At 38.7% G+C, this 20,181-nt stretch overlaps 1 protein-coding gene across 6 annotated transcripts in view; it reads right to left on the bottom strand.

Moving 5' to 3' along the window:
• nrxn2b (neurexin 2b) overlaps positions 1 to 20,181 on the bottom strand; it is a 572,664-nt gene that overhangs the window by 259,711 nt on the left and 292,772 nt on the right. For all 6 annotated transcript variants that reach the window (XM_017033577.2, XM_025054502.1, XM_025054515.1 and 3 more), the window contains 3 exons: positions 5,171 to 5,290; positions 3,486 to 3,867; positions 1,508 to 1,698 (listed from right to left, as the gene is read on the bottom strand). In XM_017033577.2, coding sequence (XP_016889066.1) covers positions 1,508 to 1,698; positions 3,486 to 3,867; positions 5,171 to 5,290 — 693 coding nt within the window. The remainder of the gene's footprint in view (positions 1 to 1,507; positions 1,699 to 3,485; positions 3,868 to 5,170; positions 5,291 to 20,181) is intronic.

Below are 20,181 nucleotides of genomic sequence, written 5' to 3'. Positions count from 1 at the left end.
TTTGCTACACAGTGTTCTTCATCTTTACTTTTTAGAAAAAGAGGTGCCTTTACTGGTCCCTCGCAATCCATTTGACAATTGTGTTGGTCAACTGTAGACTTACTTTTTCCCCTGCACTCATTGTGTCTGGTCTGTCTCAAAACCAAAACCTGAAGTGTTTTCAAGGTATCAAGATCGGGGTGCCTAATTAATAATTTCTTTCTACAGTATGTATCAATGACAAACACTTGGATATCAGAATGAATATAATCATCTAATTACCTGCAACTGTTTGTATAATAATCTTTATTGCCAATTATGCTTATAACAGGTGACTTTTGGCTTGGTTGTTGTTGATCAAATTTTGATATTAACATATTCATGACTTTGTTGCATTCGTTTCGCCTCGCCAAAAGAGAAAGAAAGTGTAGCTTCATATGATTTACTCCTATTTGTCTCCGAAAATGCAGCAACAACAGCATGATAACCATGAATGCTAACCTGATTCGTGGGACCAGTGGGTGAATGAGCAATGCCAAAGAAATGTAGAAGAAATAATTATATGTTCTCTTGGATGTTAGCATGAAAGGCTGAATAAATGCATCAACATTTATCAGTTAGAGGCCATGTGGTTGTGGTCAGAACCTTGAAAAGTTAATGAAAAATAACATTTTCTGTCAAGTTTTGTTAAAATCATAATTGAATTTTTGTCAGATAATATTAAGAGTGAAGGTGTAAAACAACAAAACAATGTTTAAGTAAGATTTAAGTTGACATGGAAGTACAATGTCACGCTATATTGGTGATGCAACAGTTCATGTTAGCGTATAGCAAACAAGGTCCTCGATGTATCAAGCAACACTGGTAAGCCACACGAAGGACAAAAAAACACTGGAAAGCCACACGAAGGACAAAAATAATGAAAGGAGAAGTTCTGAAAGCCAAGGTTTAATAGAGAATGAAGTCAGGAACTCCTGTTACGCCCACAAGTCATCAGTACGATGACCTTGGTTTTTTTGTTTTGCTGTGCAACTCAATCATTTTCAGAGGTCCAACTGAAATGTGCTAATTTTTCAGTTTTGGAAATCTAATGAAAGGTGATGGAGTCAAGTCATTTCTTTCTATTGTACACACCCTGGGTTAGGTCATTCCCGTCAGCTACCTATAGTACAGTGGTTCCCGAACTTTCTCTTCTTTCATAAGAAAATGTTTCGCACCCCTAACCAAACCACCCCCCCCCAAAAAAAGACACACGAGAATAAAAAAATAACACCCTCCTTTCCAATAATATTATCAGATATGCATTCTACGCCTTCAACCAATCTGGTTTCAGCACTGGATAATATGCTGCGTTACATTCATTCATTCTACCCGCGTCCCCCCTGCAATGCCACTGTACCACCCCTAGGGGTGCGCCCCCCATATTGAGAAGTCTATGCTCTGCTATAGTACAACTGGTTTGCTTTACTTTTTCTCATGAGATCTGGCAACACTGACGTGTATCTCACACTGTACAGCCCAGTCTTACCTTTGAGGTCCAGGTTCCGGGCTCCATTGGAGTGCTGCGTCACGGTGCGTGAGTCGATCTTGAGCGTATGCACATTGTTGGCATCCCGGGAAACCACAACGTTGTGCCATTGGTTGTCGTTAAGTGGCTTGTCTGAGTTGCCCTTCATCAATGAAGGCCCATTGCCCAGATCAAAGACGTAGTGGACAAAACTGTGAAGAAAAGGCAAATAAAGACTTCATCAAAGATCCGTTTTTTTTCATTAACCTGCACCGTTGGCTTTTCACAATAGACTGCCGCCAAGTTGCAAATGAGGGGATTGAGGTGTTGATGACTTTCTTCTCTCCCCATGTGCCGCCCTTTTTGGTTTCAGCGCTGTTCTAAAAACGACGAGGCTTCATTGAGGGGAATATTATTACCAGTTTTGTAGCCTCACAAGTCGTCTGTGATTCACTCATTATTTTGACATTTTAAAGAAAGCCTTTTTGCTATCATCCCCTGTTTGCCTACAGGCAGATGAGGTAGCATCACTCTCGCTTTCACAGAAATGTGTTTCCTGTGTTTAGGGTTGAGGCTATTGGGGGATCCATTATTTCAGTACTTTGTTGTGATTATTATTAATTTTTTTTTGTCTACACACAGCAGAAGAAGCTGAGCCTTTTGTGTTGAAACAGTGCTGACTGTACGGCTTTGAAAGGAGGAAGATAAATAAGCAAAAGCCTGTTTTTGTCTGTTTGATCCTTTAATTATGAACAGTATTTAAGGTGATACCATTCAAAGCAGATTACTCTGGGCCTGTGTAAGCATTTTCCTGTCGTCACACTAACTTCGCCAAATACTTTGTTGATCAAAGAAATGCGTTTTGCTCAGAGATATATAGTTTTTAAAGGAGTTAGAACACGTTTTCATTTTAATCCATTTTCACATTGAGAAAAGAGCTTCAGAAGAAGAAGATCCTGGAAGCAACATTTGTACTTTTGGGAAGAACCAATGTTGCGTTGGACCATGATGAATAAGTCTTTGTAGAGAAATTGGACAAATGACTACTAGCTTCCTTTCCTCATTATCATACCAATGAATCTTTATATTTCTTTTTGCTTTTTCTATCAGCTTCACCATTTCTTGATGATACACATCTCTTTCTACAAAAACAACAAATAAACCATGTAATATTTGCCAATTCACCTTTACCTCTAAACTGCTGAACTTAGCTACCCATCAGGAGCTCATTTCCAATTTTGTCCAACGCTGGAGACCAAACTGATCCGTGTCTATCGTTGATGGTTATTTGTTTGCTTGTGTAAGCTGTGTGACCTCATTGAAAACATTTATGCGAAGCGTTCCATCCAATTTAAAAAAATATGAATAAAGTCATCAGCGTATAATAGACAGTGGATTTGACTTTCTCTACAGGACTTTAAAGATCTCTAGTGGCACAACTCCTATTACATTTACTTAATTTTTTCATAATAGCTGTAAGTTGAATGGTTTTTTTTTTTTTTGTTTAACTGACACCTATAATTTTTTTTCTAGGTCACGTCTCCATTGAAAAAAAATTGCAATGGAATTTCCCTGGTTAAAGAAAGTTAATAAAATCACAATGGAGTTTCCCTGGTTAAAGAAAGTTAATAAAAAGGAGTAATTTTCCCTTTCATTTTCTCTGTTTAATTGATGAACCGGCCTTTTTGCCAAAAGCTCAACACAATTGTCTTCTGACGTTTCTTTATCTAAGTCAAGGCCTTGTGCATCCTTTAAGCATCCCCAAAACAGTTATTCAAGCAGGCTGCTAACACCATAAGGCGTGAAAGAGGTGGTGTAAATGTGCCCTGAATTTCCTCCTAATCTGTCACTGATGAGTCACATAATGCAGTTTATGACGCATGAACAGTATGTTAGAAAATGTCATCTTATCCAGGCACATTCACTGCTAAAGACTAATGGTTTGACAGCACGTAAGAAGTTTGAATGGACAAAGAGAAGCTTGACTTTTCAAACTTACCCCTTCACCAGTTCCACAACAATGAAGTCACTCCCGTCTCCGGAGTTGAACAGCATCAAGCCGTCAGGTGTTGTGGTTTTGAACTGAAAGAACAGGTGCATGGAGGCGTAAGCTTGTAACGTGGCCAACGCCAAGTAGCTGCCTTTCGTTCGAAAAGTCACCGGATCCGCAATGATGTGGCGCATTCCAAAGCGGGCATTCAGCTCGCAGTAAGATATGTCGCCGTTTTTGCACTGGTCGAGATACGGCAACCCGTTGAAGGTCAGGCCTTGGAGATGGCCAATGAAGTTGGATGGCACCACGGATATGAAGCGGCGCTCGGTCATGATGCCAGTTTCAATGTTGTGGAATTCCAGACGGGTGTGGGCACCAGTCATCTGACCTGAAGTATTGGAAAACACAGATTAAAAAACCCAAAGGTGTATTACTAACACATAAAACACAAGTGTCTAAATGTAATAAAAGTTTTCACCGGGCATTGGGTCGACCTAAGACCATTATCCTTAATCAGAAATACATTTCGGTGAAAGAGCAAAAATGAAAGAATACCAGTGAAAGATTGCCTTTCATATCAAATAAAACACCAGGGAATGTTATATCTACTTGTAAAAGAAATAGGGTTTAGACCTAGAAGTTACAGAGCAAAGGTATTAATGGGATTTTCTTGTATTTTTCCACTCTCTTTGAGTGATCTTATGGGGGAACCATATGCCAAGCAATCTTGTTTCTACACGGCCAAATTCATACAGTGTTTACCATGAGATGTTGAGGAATGAGCTTGGCAGGCTGCCTATTAAAAAGTCTCTCCTGCTGATTCAGGACCAGCCCTGGCAGCGCTCCCTGCGTATTTTTGCCTTTTCCCTTTTTCCCCCAAACCAGTTTCTAAACCAGTCAGAATTTTCACAGGGTCATTCATTGCTTCTGGCCTGAATGTGGCCTCTCTCTCTCTCTCCTTATCTAATTTACACCTTCTCCACACGTCCTTCTTCATCCTTTGCTCTGACATCTTTACGCCTGGGGCCACAACACCGGCAATGCCAACACGTCTCTTGACCTTTCATCCTTTTCTCGCTATTTAGTGTTTCTCAGCATCAACCCATGTATGCATCCAACACAATATATACTGTAAGTTTTTACATATACACACATACATATATATTATTAAATATATATAAATATATAATACATATATTAAAAAGAAAAAATATTGTATATAAATATAAATTAAAAGAATATATATTCTTTTTAATAAATATTTAAAAAAATATATTATGCATCCAACACAATATATACTGTAAGTATTTATATATACACACATACATATATTTTTAAATATATAGAAATATATATTACATATATTACAGGGAAATATATTGTATATAGATATATATTAAAAAGGAATATATATATATTTTAACATATATTTAAAAAGAACAAATACATATGTATGCAGCACAATACATACTGTATTTATATATACACAGATACATATATTTATATTTAAATATATAAATATCTATTAAAAAGAAAATCATTTTTATGTCTTAATTACTGGGTTTGTAGACATTGCTGCATATTCAGCTTTCTTATTTGGAATTTTGTCAATGTTTTACACAGTTGGTGATGTTGACTTTATTGCACCTCCACATCTAATCAATGATGAAATTCCCTGTCCCAGCGCTAACCTTCTACTGTGACATTATCCACAGACAGCTGCAGGCTCTTCCCTCTTCGAACCACCTTCACCATGTGCCACTCGTTGTCGTTCAGCTTCTGCCCCGCGAACAGGATCTCGGGTCCTTTGCCTGTAGTAAGTGGGGAATCAGAATCACAAATAGCACAGCGGAAATAGTTCCACACCTACACACAAGCTTATGCATCGGTGACACAGCTAGTGGAGAAAATCTGCATGTTTGCCACAACAACAACAACAAAAAAATAGTCTAACCAAATTTTTTAATTCTTCATAATGTATGAGACCTGGTTGTTTATTGCGAGGCTGCTAATGTCTGAGGTGAATGTGCCTTCATTTAGCCATACCATGGAAAGGAGTGTGACACAACAGCATATGGTGATGCAGGAACTATTATCATAGGCACATAAACATATTTTACAAGTGAGAAACGGGCTATTTATATCCTTCTACTCATGGACAGAGCCTAATCATATTGACATTAGATGATAGTGTTGGTGAGAAGGAGAGAACCAAGAAAACACTGTGGAATTGAAATGAAAAACATAGTTCCCATTTCTATCTATCTGATTGGTTTTATTTTACTAGTGGTCTTGTAAACTGACATTAGTTTAGGGATCGTATGCTGCAGAGTCAAATGAAACCACTCTGAAACAATGACAAACAAATCCAAATCCATCCACAACCAAATATTCAAACACAATTTCAGAAATGCAGCCGTAAACTTGCACAGAGCCACCCAAAAAAGCACCATTTACTAGTGCTTTCTTCAAATGTGTGCTTTCCATCAGTGGTCAGCAAGTCGGGGCTCTGAAAGAGTCATAGCAGGGCTACAGGGGAGGGCAGTGCAGCAGATGGAATAGGTTCATTTTTTATACAGTTTGTGCCTCTGTTTGAAAAATTACAATTCACATTTTTTGCAGAGGATATTAGTTTTTAGTCCTGGGGATTTTGATGTACAGTAATTGTTATTGAACCAACAAATGTTACACACACTGTAGATATAATTTAAAGCCACCTGGTCTTCAAACATGACGCCATTTTAAAGCTAATTTGAAAACTGAAAAGACTGCATGTTGGTTCAGTTTTATTTTACTTTGATAGAGGTTGGTAATTCATGCTTTTTAGTGAGTCTTAAACCTGGGAATTCTAAGTTTCAATTAATGAAAGAAATGCTGTGGCATTCAAAAATAAAGACAGTATATTAAGGTAATTGTTAAAAAAATCTTATTTTCTAAATCACAGTGGAATTCTGTTTAAGAGGCAATATTGCTTATTAAAAATTTTAAGATACATTTAACAACAACACTGTGATAACAAAGACGGTTTTTGTGAGAAAAAAAAAGGGGGGTCCAGGTAAAATATTACTTTTTGCTAGGCTGATACAAACCCCAGGGCAGCAGGTAAAGGTTAGAAGAGTCTGGAGCAACACAAATAAAAAGGGGGTCCAGGTAAAATGTTACTTTTTGCCAGGCTGATACAAACCCCAGGGCAGCAGGGGACACTGACGAGTCATTTGGCCTGAGAGTAGCAAACAAAATTATGGACATATCCAAAATAAAACAAAGAAATCAAACAGAGGATGATACAAGCGAAGCCAGAGACTTGTTATATTTTAGTGGGATATGTGCAGTTACACAGAGCAACAATAAAAGTGGAGAGAAAGAAGGCTAGAACTAGTGAGGGCATGTGATGCAAGTCCACTGTAATGCTTTTGGAGGGCAGAGGAAGTCAACGATAAAACAATAGACGAAAGAAATAGTTCTCTTAGAATCTCGGATGGTTTTATACTTTATGATTTTTATACTGATTTTATCTACAAACTTGTGTTACTTTGATATTTTTTTCTTAAAAGAAATTCAATCGACGTCCTCTGTGTTTTCACATTTTGCCTTTGTTTAATATTTTTAACAGTAATGTTTTTCAAATAAAACAAGCTTAAAAAAGGTATAAGAAATGATATGTCAATTTAGAATTTTCTTCCAAAATAATAGTTTTGATATACACGACAGTAAGACATTTTCTTAGTAACATTTTATTTGATATGGATAGATGGATGGATGGATAGATGGATAGATGGATAGATGATAGATGATAGAAATAGATGGATGATAGATGATAGATGATAGATGGATAGATTTATAGATTGATAGATAAATGGATGGATGGATGGATGGACAGATAGATAGACAGATGGATGGCTGGCTGGATAGATGGATAGATGGATAGATGATAGATGATAGAAATAGATGGATGATAGATGATAGATGATAGAGGGATAGATTTATAGATTGATAGATAAATGGATGGATGGATGGATGGACAGATAGATAGACAGATGGATGGCTGGCTGGATAGATGGATAGATGGATAGATGATAGATGATAGAAATAGATGGATGACAGATGATAGATGATAGATGGTGGATGATAGATGATAGAAATAGATGGATGATAGATGATAGATAAATGGATGGATGGATGGATGTTATAGATTGATAGATAAATGGATGGATGGATGGATGGATGGATGGATGGATTGACAGATAGATAGACAGATGGATGGCTGGCTGGTTGGATAGATGTATAGATAGATTGGAAGGCAGCTATTCTAACCACTGTGCCACCATATCTATTTGGATAAAGTATCTGCTAAAATAATAAAATATAAAGGTATAAAAGTATCACTCTCTGTCAAGGCCATGCGGTCGTTAATGTCAATATTATTTCTAAAGTAAAAAAACAAAACAGCAGTGGAACTGAACATCACTCTCCTGTAGACAACTTTTACAATGACAAACACAAACTAATTGAAATGTTTATCTTAAAAGGAAGCAAAAAGGTGATATGCATAACAGGAAGGAAACTTCTGGAAGGTCAAAAGGTTACAACCGGAAAAACAGAGTCTCCTACAAACATAACCGTTGCTATGGTGATAAATGCTGGACACAGGGCCATATTAACAAAGGCTTATGCACTGATTTTGCCAATGCTGTACAATATGATAAGATAAAAATCAGTTCCTTGTAAGTTTGCTGTTTATATAACAATAATGAAACAACAGAAGCTGCCATTGCTTTTTCATTCGAAGAGAAAAAAAAAGTATCAGCATCTACTGGGATAGTGACTGATGAGAAAAGAAGTAGTTGTAGAGTCCAAAACTTGGCTGAAAGGTGAAAGAGGTAACGATGTGTCCAGTGTTTACATTAGGTCAATATGACATCCAAAGAAATATGGTATCATCATATGACACAGCTGGAAGTGAATTTGGAACATTCTTAAATGTGAGCTAGAACCCTGATGGAGGTGTAGAGCTTCACGGAGCCATTTGTTAGAATAGGAGAGAAATATCAGGGGCTTTTAAAAAGTAAGTGGGGGTAAGAATGATGCAGCAGATTCCATACCACCAAGTCGCCAAATCCATGGTTGGTTGAGCTAGGAAGGCCATCTGATCTAAAATGAAGACAACTTAGCAACTACTGCTGTTGATTCACGGACACCAACAAAAGTCACAGTGATTTAAAAGTAAGCAGGGACTGATGCAAACCGATGGCAACATATCCCAGGATTTTGTATTGACTTAAAAAAAAAAGTAAAATGTAAATAAACTATCCAGATCAAATAGACAAACATTATTTTTGACACAGAAAAAAGTGTAGGTATTTGGAATTTTTTTCAACATTTTTTAGCAAAAAAAAAAAAAAAATAGACTTGAGGAATCTGCACCTGAGCATGAGAGATGCCGATAATTCATCAGAAACAGCACAACTGGGGTTTGAAATCGCCGCACTACACTAAAGTTCAAAGGAGAGAGCTACTTCAAGGGCACTTAGTAAAATGAAGAGCTACTTGTTTGATACAGACTTCCCCAACAATGTTCTAATAATTACAACAATACAATAGTAGAATATCACTGCAAGAGTAATTGATTGAAAAGGCACAGTAACAATACCATTTCTGACCCTCTTGTTGACTAGTGTGCGTGCCCGCAAGTTTGTCATGTAAAACGTGTTCACCGTTCTATTTTTCATTAAAAGGACAGTCCTGCATTCAGCTAATTCTAGTGATCCTTTTTTAGACCACCTTCTTTTCTTTTAACATAAAATTGAATAGCCATGACATTTTTTTTATTGTTACATCAATAACCAAGACGAGGTTGTTTATAGAATAGAATTTAAATTACTAGAAGCTCAAAGGTCAGTCAAGGTCACGGGATTTACCGAAGCCACACACAATCACTCACAGCATCCTGCAAAAGTGGAAAAAAAAAACACACTACAGTGGACTACGGACCAATTAAACTAGGCTCAAGAAAGATCCAGACTCCCTAGAGTTTCATTTACGGGGCAAGGCGAGGAAGAACGCTGATGCTGCTCCTAGTGCAGCTGCCAATAAGGCACGGCGGTACGACACACACAGGGCGGGGGAGCAAAGAAGGTTTGCGGAGATGGCGCTGGAAACCGAGTGATTGAAATAGATGTCTTTATACAGAGAAGCACAGGAGTTTAAAGCCCAACCAGAGATACCAGATCCTGACCATGGGGAACTGTTGTACTCTGAAGAGTGGAGGTCTGTCCATGTGTCTGAGGCTCCTCTACTTAGCAAGATGGACAGATGCTGCAATTACAGAGTCAGAATGTGTGTGTGTGTGTGTTGGTATTGTATGTGTAGAGTTTATTTATAATCATGATTAGCATTTAACTACCAGGTGATGGACCTCAGGCGAGCCCCTGGTGTGCACCCATCTGGGAAGGTAAATTGTACGATTAACATATCGTAGTGATCACACTCAACACACAGTGTAGGTGCCCGCTCACCTGTGAACAACAATTCATTTTTCTTTTAAATATGATAAAAATAAACCCAAATAACAGGTGGGTTTTCCCAGCTTTATCCAAAAAAAAAAAAAAAAAATTAAATTAAAAATTGTCTGATTCACTTTCTACAAACCTATTTGAACTTAAATGCTGCATACAATTTTTTTGCCAATTATTTATTTTAAAGAATTACTTATTTATTTAATCATTTATTAAATTATTTATTTATGTTTTTGTTTTTTTTTCAAGGCAGCATGGCAGTAATTAAATGCCATCCAATCAAATTTCTGCAACGTCACACACCTTCAGCAGCAAATTACCTTGGCCGATGACCAATGAGATGTTTTTCTTTAAATTTTTTCAGATTATTTCATTTACATACAAAGACGAGCCTAATTTTTTTTCTTTTTTTTTTGGCTGCTCCGCCCTCCTGTGTTTCACAGAGTTTTGGACCATCACCGATTCTTACTTCGAATGACTCCACCCTTGATGGATGCTCCTCTTTTACTAGATTGTTATCTTTGCAAAACTTCTCAGAAACGTCTTTCTTATTAAGTCAACCCAATTTTTAGCACGTTGTTGGAGTTCCTATTAAATTCTACTGCCATTTATTTAAATAAAAAAATGCTATCATTATTTGTGACATATGATAAATGCGATTAAGAGACGTAAAGAAAGCTACTGTGACGGGTGTGACTGCAGTGTCAGAATGACCGATTTCCAAAGACAGGAAACGTCTCTGTGCTGCCTTCTTATGTTCGTGTGACTGTGTTGGGGGCAGGTTGACCTTAGGCATAATCTCCATGAATTATACTTTAATTGTGCAGTACATCATGATTATAAGGCAATCATATCCAGGTTTAATGACTTGTTCTCTGGTTTCAAATGTATTTTTCACGTTCTTTGACGGTGGCAATGTGTTCAGACTTTGAGTGAGCGTTGCCGTTTAAGTGCCAACCCCGTGCCCCCTTCTCTCCTCTGCCATCTGTGCTCCTGGCGTGGCTCCTTAGTCTGGTTAATGAAGAGGAACGCCATCTTCCTCACACACACACGCTCACACCAACAGGCACAGGTTTTCACATCGAGTCTTGTTAGTCGCACCAACAGGCACACACAGGTTTTCACATCGAGTCTTGTTAGGAGGTTGTGTCGACTTTCATTCGTTTTTTTCAAAATAAATATAATATTAAAACCGAATTTACTAAGTCCGACAAAGACAAGACGCAAATAGACTATACCAGTAGTTCCCAAAGTGGGGGGCACATCCCCTGGGGGGTGCAGCTGGGGACGCAGATGGAATGAGTGAACGAAACATAACGCAGCATACAGTATTTTCCAATGCTGTATGCAAGAGACTGGCAAAAATCAGATTTTTTGAAGGCAGTGTAAAATGAATATCTGATCATAATATTGTAATAAAGTAAAAATTGTAGTTCTTGCGCTCGTTTTTGCTGACCACTTTTGTTACCCAAACTGAAGTTTTTGACGGAACTCCCATGTAAACGTAAAACAGAGGATGAAGCATTGGTGTGTGTGTGTCCTTTTTTTTGGGGGGGGGAGGGTTAGACTTTCTTATGAACCAAATGGGGGCGCAGTACAGACCACTGGACTATACCAACATTTCAAAAGTCAAAGGTTAAGTTTCAATAAAGAACTACAAATGCACAGCATGTAATGCTGTTTGTCTCTCTCCAGGTTCAATGCTAATGCTAGTCTGATTCATTTGCCTTGATTGATAAAAAAATAAAAAAAACAAATAAAAAAATCACAGGTTTCCTCTTCAGTAAAGAAAAGTCTGAAAGCCCTCCTCACACTTGAATGAACAAATCCTATTAATACTCAGTGCTGCACAGCCAGGTGATAGAGTATAAAAACATGCACCAAACAGCTGTACCCTCACTCCACTGTCACTCTACACACCTATATATCATCCAGGGTTAATAAAAAACAAACAAAAAAAAAAAAACAAGTTCTTTGTCATGATGAATTGCAAACATTAATCCCGACTCATGGACACGCAGACCCTGATTTGTGTATCCCTGCGTGCTGTGTACATGATCACAAATGCCTCATATTGAAGAATAATCAAATGAAATGCAATGGACACGCTAAAAGAAGAGCTCCAATTTATATGCACTTGAGAAAGTGTGACCTTCAGTTGTTTTTACAATTAAAAACGTCTGTGATGGGCGCAGACTGCGGGTGAATAAATGAGTAGGAAGCGTCATTAAATAATTGTTCTTAATTGTAAACAACATCTTGGTCCTCAGTGTAAAACAAACACACGCTCACACACTCCATAAGACTCTCGTTTCTGCACCGGACAGTTTACGAGGGCAAGAGTTCAGGAGGTTTTCTGGACACCACACGTCACTGATCGCCAGGTCTATTGCCCTTTTTGTCCTACTTGTGAGCAATGAGTTCTCCCAGGTACCATCTGGGCCGGTGGCAGATGGGTTGGATTGGCATGGAATCACACACAGGCTGAAGCGGTGGCATGTCAAACAGGCGGCCACGGGCCAGCGTAGGCTCATTGTACAGCCTCTTAGGAATAATGTGTGATGGTGCTACAGTGGCTGGGTGGACAATACGCTGTGGTTAAAGTCAACAGACCGGGATAAGAGAAGAGAAATCTGCACATATACAGTTCATAGAACACAGACGGGATAAGAGAAGAAAAATCTGCACATATACAGTTCATAGAACCCTAATGTGAGCAAGTCTCCAGAAAGAGGGATGAACACAGTTACTCTGTGTTGGACTGGCTGACAAAGACTTTTTTTCACGTATTTATTTGAAGTCTTATCTATTCTCTCATCAAAATACAAAGACTTTGTTTGTTTACTAAGTCTTATCTATTCTCTCATCAAAATAAAATATGGTGATGCTCAATTTTTTCCTGTTTTCATAAGTTAGCGGACACTCATCTTGTTGTAGTGATATAAGTAGTACGAATTAATTTAATGATTAATTTCACCTCATCCTTGTATTTTTGAACGTAATTATAGCAAATAGGACATTTTCGCTAACCTGCGAAACTGTTGGCATGTGGCACCTAAAATTACACCGGACATGTCATGGGTAAGTTAAACGTTACCGGGAATATTTGAGACAGAATATACTCTGCTTCAATAGTTATCAGCGGGACCGTGAAGCAAGCGCGACAATGATGCCGAAGGAATGGACGAATGGGACTTTAGTTCTCTACAAAAAAATGACTAAATGAAAAGTTGGAAATATTTATGTAAAAAAAAAAAAAAAAAAGTGTTACTTTACTTTAATGGACTTTTTTAATTGACAAACTGCCTTTTAAAACTGATATGGACTTTTCAATTGACAAACTGCCTTTTAAAACTGATTGCTGGTGCAGACGTCCTACAGATGTGTATTATTCAGTGAAAGTTTATTAGTAAGGAGCTTCAATATTAACCTTTTGCCGATGTTGTCCAAGCCCTTAATTTCCCATTCCGACATCAACCGGCACTGATATATAAGTGGCCGTTTGGGATAAAGGCAGAGGCAGTGGTGTGCTCTGTCCTAACATCAAAAACTATAACACTAGATTTAGATCACCTCTGGGCGAAATCCAGGCACTGGGTTATCGTTTTTAATCGATCAGAAAAATCGAACTTTTCTTGCCGTTATTACATAATTATGTTAATATCAGCTGATAATGTTGGTTGGACGATATCATTGGACATCCCTATTTATTAGTGCAGGAGTTCACAATCTTTTTTGTACTAAAGACTGGTTGGCTGGTTGACCAATAGCACCGCGCTGATTGTTGAATCATAAGATTTTAGAATTTTTTTCTGTTAGTATTGCAGTCTCTATGTCTCACTGAGGCCTGTTACCAAACTATCTATGGACCGGTACCAGTACCGGTACCAGTTAGGTTAGTGTTCCAAAAGGTGTGATCTGCCTTACAGATGTCTCTGAATTCACAGAACTAAAGTCAAGGCCCCTCAGGGTCCTCAAACACCACCTCACACGTAGCTGTACCAGTGCGACGTTGCACATACACGGTGTACTCCAGAGGTGACGACACACGATGCTTTTTATCTGTCATCGCCTGGCCGACGGAGGACGCACGCAGAATTCTACACAAAACTCTTCAGCGGTGACACTCACGCTCACATTCACACACCGCCACACACGCCCTCCCTTTCTGTGTTCTGCAGACAGTGTTGATGGCCTGTGTTTGGGAAGTTAATGGCTGTTTGCTCCTCACAACCTTCACACTTGATTACTCTTCCGGAGTGCTGTCTGGACCGCGGGGCCACAACTCTGAGACACGGCATCCCGGCCCCTGCTCTCATCTGCCAACTGCATTTGTCAGAAGGACTAATGTGAGATAAGGGACACTTTGTGCAAAAGGTAAGTGTCAAAAAACCTTATTAAAAGCAAACAGGACACAGATTAATGTGTCACTGTTCCTCTTTAAAGAGATGTGTGTTATAAGTGCATTTAGTGAAGAAAGAGCATTTACCAGGTGATGGATCAGAATTCTTCTTCTTAGTCTTTTGCTTTACAATAACCATCTCCTCTTTCAAGACAACGATAACCCTTGTCTGAGGTCTTCCTCTTGTCCTCAGCACGTGTCCAAACCATGTCCACCTCTCCTCTCTAACTTCGTCTCACTACTGTCTTATAAGTCTTCCCAGTGACGATCTTAGCTTTACCGTTGGCCTAGTAGACAGTGTCGCTGTCTCTAAACCGTACATCATAGCAGGTCTCACTACTGTCTTATAAGTCTTTCTGCTATTTCTCTGTCACCAATCCACCCAGACACCCATCTCCATCCATTCTCCCCTTTGTCTCCAGGTTATGGCTTCTAAGACACTTTGTTCAGGTCACATTTTGTCATTATTTCAATATTTTCTCCAATTGAATTCAGTTAGAGAAAGTAGATCCGCTTATTTCTTTGTCTCTTGTTATTTCCTTTTGTCTCTTTCATCTTCATCAATGGCTCTCTTGTTATTTCTTTTTGTCTCTTTCATCTTCATCAATGGCTTTGCGAATGATCACAATTTTAACTCAATTTAGATTTTGTTTTTGCCAGGCCACATGCAGTGGCGGTCTGGAACAAATGTCCACGTTGTCGACTGAGTTACCGATGAGGACGTGTCCACTCTATATATATATAAAAAATAAAAATCTGGAGCTAATTTGAATTTCAAATCTGTATATAAAAAATACAAATCTGGAGCTAATTTGAATTTCAAATCAATTGTTACATCTAGAGATTTGGCAAATATACAAAATGTCCTGCTTTTAGATGAGCATCAGAAATCTCTATCTTTTTCAATAGATATACAGTATATACGTAAACATATACATACATATATACATATATGTGTAACAGACTATAGCTGTTTTGCTCAAATCTTGACACAGAGATCAGGATCATTACTACTTTGATCATGGTACCATTTGACTATCATCTTTTTTTTTCATAGCAAAGGAACGTTATCAGTGCAGATCAAACGAACGGCTAGGTATTTTCTTCCTGCTTATATGTGCTCGGTGGTGCACACAGGTTCACCTTGTATTATAACAACATACAAGGCTGTGATAAGGACTGATTGATTAGTCCTTTCTTTTCTTCCGTCGCAGAAATAAATAATGCAAGACTTTCCACGTGTTCTGTGTTGAACCCTGAAACGTAGACCCGAAGGACTTTTGCGGAAAAGAATGGGAGCTTTTGTGTTTTGTCACCAGAGTGGGTAGTGGGGAGTGGTATGAAGACGGTTCCGACGGTCAGATGAGGACACTTTAGAATGCTGACACAACAGCAAACCCACCTCTCCATGCAGCTACATCTAAAACCTCCTTAGCGTGGTGCTGCATTACAAGCAGGAACCAAGAAAGGCAGAAGAAGAAAGCGCGCGGCTGTAAGTCTGTCAGAGCATGGAAATGCATGTGGCAGTGTGCGGCTAAGATAAGGGAGGAGTCGATGAGGAGAGGAGAAATGACGAAAAGGGGAAGGGGGGGCACCAAACAGATTATGACCCCCGACCATGATTATCTATGCCTGTAGCCCTGACCCCCCCGTGCCAATTAGAGATAAGGTTTCTTGCCCCCTCCACCTCCCTCTCTGCTGCACGTGTGTTCCTGTGTTCTTTGCCTTTCTATTACCAAATGTGTATGATCTTCAAAAAAAAAACACATTTGTATTCACTTAATGCTTTATCAGGGCCTCACTTCCCACTTTTCTGGTCGAGTCAGGAGGGGTGCACGGATATTTGAGCCTCCATGACAAGATAACCGTTGGTGATAGCTTCTGGGATTGAAGCTGGGCCTCTGCAGCAAAACATATTTGAGGAAAAAAGATGCTGAGGAAAGTAGATTGAATTTTTTTTTTTTAAAGAGGAATCGAATCATATATGTTACAATTCCTCCCAAGAGTCTTAAGCGCTACAATTTTAGCCTCAAAATGTAGCAACACACACACACACCCTTTCACACTCTATGGCAAAAGGGCATGTCCACAAGGGAGTTGGGTGGGAGTGACAGCTTCAGACTGACGCAGGTTCTTGGTGTGATCTAATGAAACTCAAACGTGAGGAAGATTTTCTACCACATTATGACAGGTTTCCATTGCTAAATAAGCCAGATGAAAAAACGTACACGGCTGATTAATGTAATGTGATCGTCCTTCATTTATTTAAAATGACTAAACTATTTCGTTAAGCTGTCTGGGCAACACAGAGCACTGATGGAAATATTACAAGTAAATGTAAAAAAGGAAACAGAAAACTACTACGTGTGTCACATCACCCACATTCAGTGAGCCTGAGTAACTTGTTACATTAATTTTACAATGTGACACTGGTCTTTAATCTGATTTCACTCCAAGTCTTTAGTCAGTTACAGCCAGACTCAGTTGACGTTAGTGCATTAGCAGTAGCGCTAGCTTTATTCCGACATCTCACTATTTAACTAGTTCAACTCTTGACGTTAGTGCATTAGCGCTAGCTTTATTCTGACATCTCACTATTTAACTAGTTCAACTCTAAAGGGGTTTTTATTGTCTTAGAAGCTACATATAGTTTACATATAACACTACATTATCCCATTCATTTCATAAGTCTCTCAAAGTTGCATATAACGCTACTTTATCCCATTCATTTCATAAGTCTCTCACTGGGGTTTAATCGCACATGCACCATGGTGTCACATACATACTCTATGAAACCTAATGATCATGTATCTGTTTGCTGTCATTAGTGAACAGCTTTTTATCTAATGGAATACTACAGTGTTTTTTTTTTTCTTCCATATGACAAATCTAACAGCCAGAAATATCCTCAAACGTATTGCCACCATGAACACTGACAAACTTCTGCAACGAAACACACACACACACACAAATACAGAAATTTTTGTGTGCATTCTCGGAAATTCTTTTTCAGCTGTGATTATATATTCCTTTGAAGTCCATATGGGCTTCAAAGAACTTCCTTACATGGACATTTCCCTTTTTTTTCTTTTTTGTTTTTGTAAGCAGCACATGAGTCATTTGGTCTTTTCTCTGGTTTAGTCCAGTAATGAAAATATTTTTGCATTATAGTGGAACCTCCCTTTTTGAACAATTTGGTTCCCGAACAAACTTTTTAACTTTTTAACAGTTGTCGTACCATAACTCAGTGACCACTGAGTGACTGAGTGTGTGGCGTCAGTCTTGTCTCAGCCCACACTTGGGATACGCACACTAAGAACTGTTGTCTGATTTTGCTGGTATTTCTTGCCCTGTGCTATTCCTTCTAATTTTTTTGATTATAGGAAAGCATGAGAACAACGCTCGTGTTTCAGATCTGCCTTTACAGTATGGCCTAGCATGGTCGTTGATTTGTGCCATCATTAAGAACAAGGAAGCAATAAAAGAAGCTAAGGTTGTCAAAGGAGTGACTGTGATCACCAAGCAAAGATCTCAGACATTAGAAGAAGTGGAAAAGTTGCTACTGACTTGGATCAACCAAAAGCAGTTAGCCGGGTATTTTGGAGACAATAATTGCGAAAGTTGTGCAATCACAACTTTTCAGCTCCGGTAAGAGTGAATGAAATAGCCTTTCCTATTTATAGCTAAATTCTTTATTTAGTTGTGTTCATCTTTATTGTTAGATCTTCTCCAACGTGCACCTTATACAGTCAAACTGTGACACTTAGAAGGTAGAATCCAAACAGTGGTGAGCTTCCTGTGTATGTGTGTGTGTGTGTGTGTGTTTGTGTGCTCTCAGACCAGCTCCTAATGTCTAATGAAAATCTATCTTTGACATCAATTTGACTGGAGAATAGCTGTGATGACTCATGGCCAACGTGAGTGATTGGGGAACTCATTCAAATCCAATATCGGTGTAAGAAAAGGGAGCCATCTGTTTCCATACAACTGCAGTAGCTGGCAATGTCAGATAAGAGACCAATTCAATACAAATTAGAGCAGACCGAAGGAGCCATACATTTAAATTAAAAAAAAGGGAAAAGACTATACCAGCTGTCTTCAGACACACCGCGCTCGCGAAGAAATGAGGTACAGTGCAAACAGCCTAGCAACTCCGAAACACTGAAAACATGTTTGAGGAGGGACACCTTTGAAAGCTGCTAATGTTCAAGGTGACGGCACCGGTGTTAGTGGGTATGTGTGTCTTTGTGTGACAATGTGAAATCTCAGATTTATGCCGTGAGCCAAATGATGACACTTGTGATGTGTTATGTGCATCTGTGTTAGCAGGATGACACCTGTTACAGCAGCAGCAGCAGCACCTGACACACGATGAATCACTACGGTGCCATGGATATATAGAAAACTGAAAAGAAAAGCCAGCATCCACTTAGCTGAGAAATTAGCCAATTAAGGAACACAGAGGAAGTCAATGAAAATATAGAGTGGTGTGTTTAGTTACTATTAAGTCGAAATCAATAGTTTTTCGTGCAGGTTTTCTATATCGATTTCCACCTCTAACTGTGGACTAAATGTTACAATTTGTTTGATTTTTTTTTCTTCTAAATTCAACATTCATTATATCACTTTAGTGTTTTTCATAATCTCTGAATGCATAATTCCTCAAATATATTAATGTCAAAATATATTTGGCAGGCTAGGTACCTTAGCGTTTCCACACACACACTTATATTTTTAACTGTGAAGTTAACTGTTACATTTTGTTAGTGCTACTTGTCATTTGGTTTAATACCAGGGGTATCAAACTCCTTTTCACCAGGGGCCACATCAGCCATAAAGTTCCCCTTGAAGGGCCGGTTGTAACTGGAAGACTGTAGAGATGTAACAACTCCATAACATATAAATACATGTTTCTGCAATTCATTATTATCGTATAAATACATGTTTCTGCAATTGATTATTATTTATTCAAATTACAAATATTGTACATTTTTCTGTGTAATAATAATCAAGTTCAGAAACTCACAGGCCACACTAAATGACTTGGTGGGCCACAGTTGGTACACGGGCCTGGAGTTTGACAGGTGTTTTATACAGACAGAGTAAACACTTCAACCGTATAAACCAATGACGATTGAGCAATTCATTGATTTTGTGTCTCCTCCATATGAGGTGATACCATGTCTTTCTCAGCTCTTTCTCATTTGAAAGGTTTGCTGTGCTGCTGTGGTAATTCTAGGTAAACACTGTTGCTGTGGATCTACAGTACAGTAAGTCCTCACAACACAACAAGACAACATAGTTTCCGACGCTTCTTAAAAAAAAGTGCTGCCAGAAACGAAACAAAGCGCACAAGGAGACACACAAAGTCGGGTTGATGTGTTCTACCTGGTTGCAGCGCGCCGTGTCTCACAGATGAGAGCGACAGATAGAGCGCTACAGCTTGACTGATTCGCTCAAGCGTGAATTTTCAACTACTGTTCCCTACGGTAAGATCGACCACGGGAAAGGGATAAGTCAGGACTCAATTTTCTCAAACCGCAGCGTAAGTTCATAAAATGTCTGTTCCAGTTAAACTCCCGAATCACTGGGGGCTTTGTGTATTTAGTTTCATATTGATAATTCATTTATTTAGCATCACAGTTGCTAAAATGCATTAACTTCAGTGAGCTTGGTAAATCAAAGGGTGGCCTCACAACACCAACAACAGCTTCCACAATCGCTAGACTTTTTCATGCATACTGATGCGCAAGCTACGCATACAAGACTGAAGTAAAACAAAGTG

This window comes from Cynoglossus semilaevis, chromosome 1, assembly GCF_000523025.1.
Source record: "Cynoglossus semilaevis isolate Cse_v1.0 chromosome 1, Cse_v1.0, whole genome shotgun sequence".
Classification (NCBI taxonomy): domain Eukaryota; kingdom Metazoa; phylum Chordata; class Actinopteri; order Pleuronectiformes; family Cynoglossidae; genus Cynoglossus; species Cynoglossus semilaevis.
This window is presented reverse-complemented; position numbering and strand designations above follow the sequence as displayed.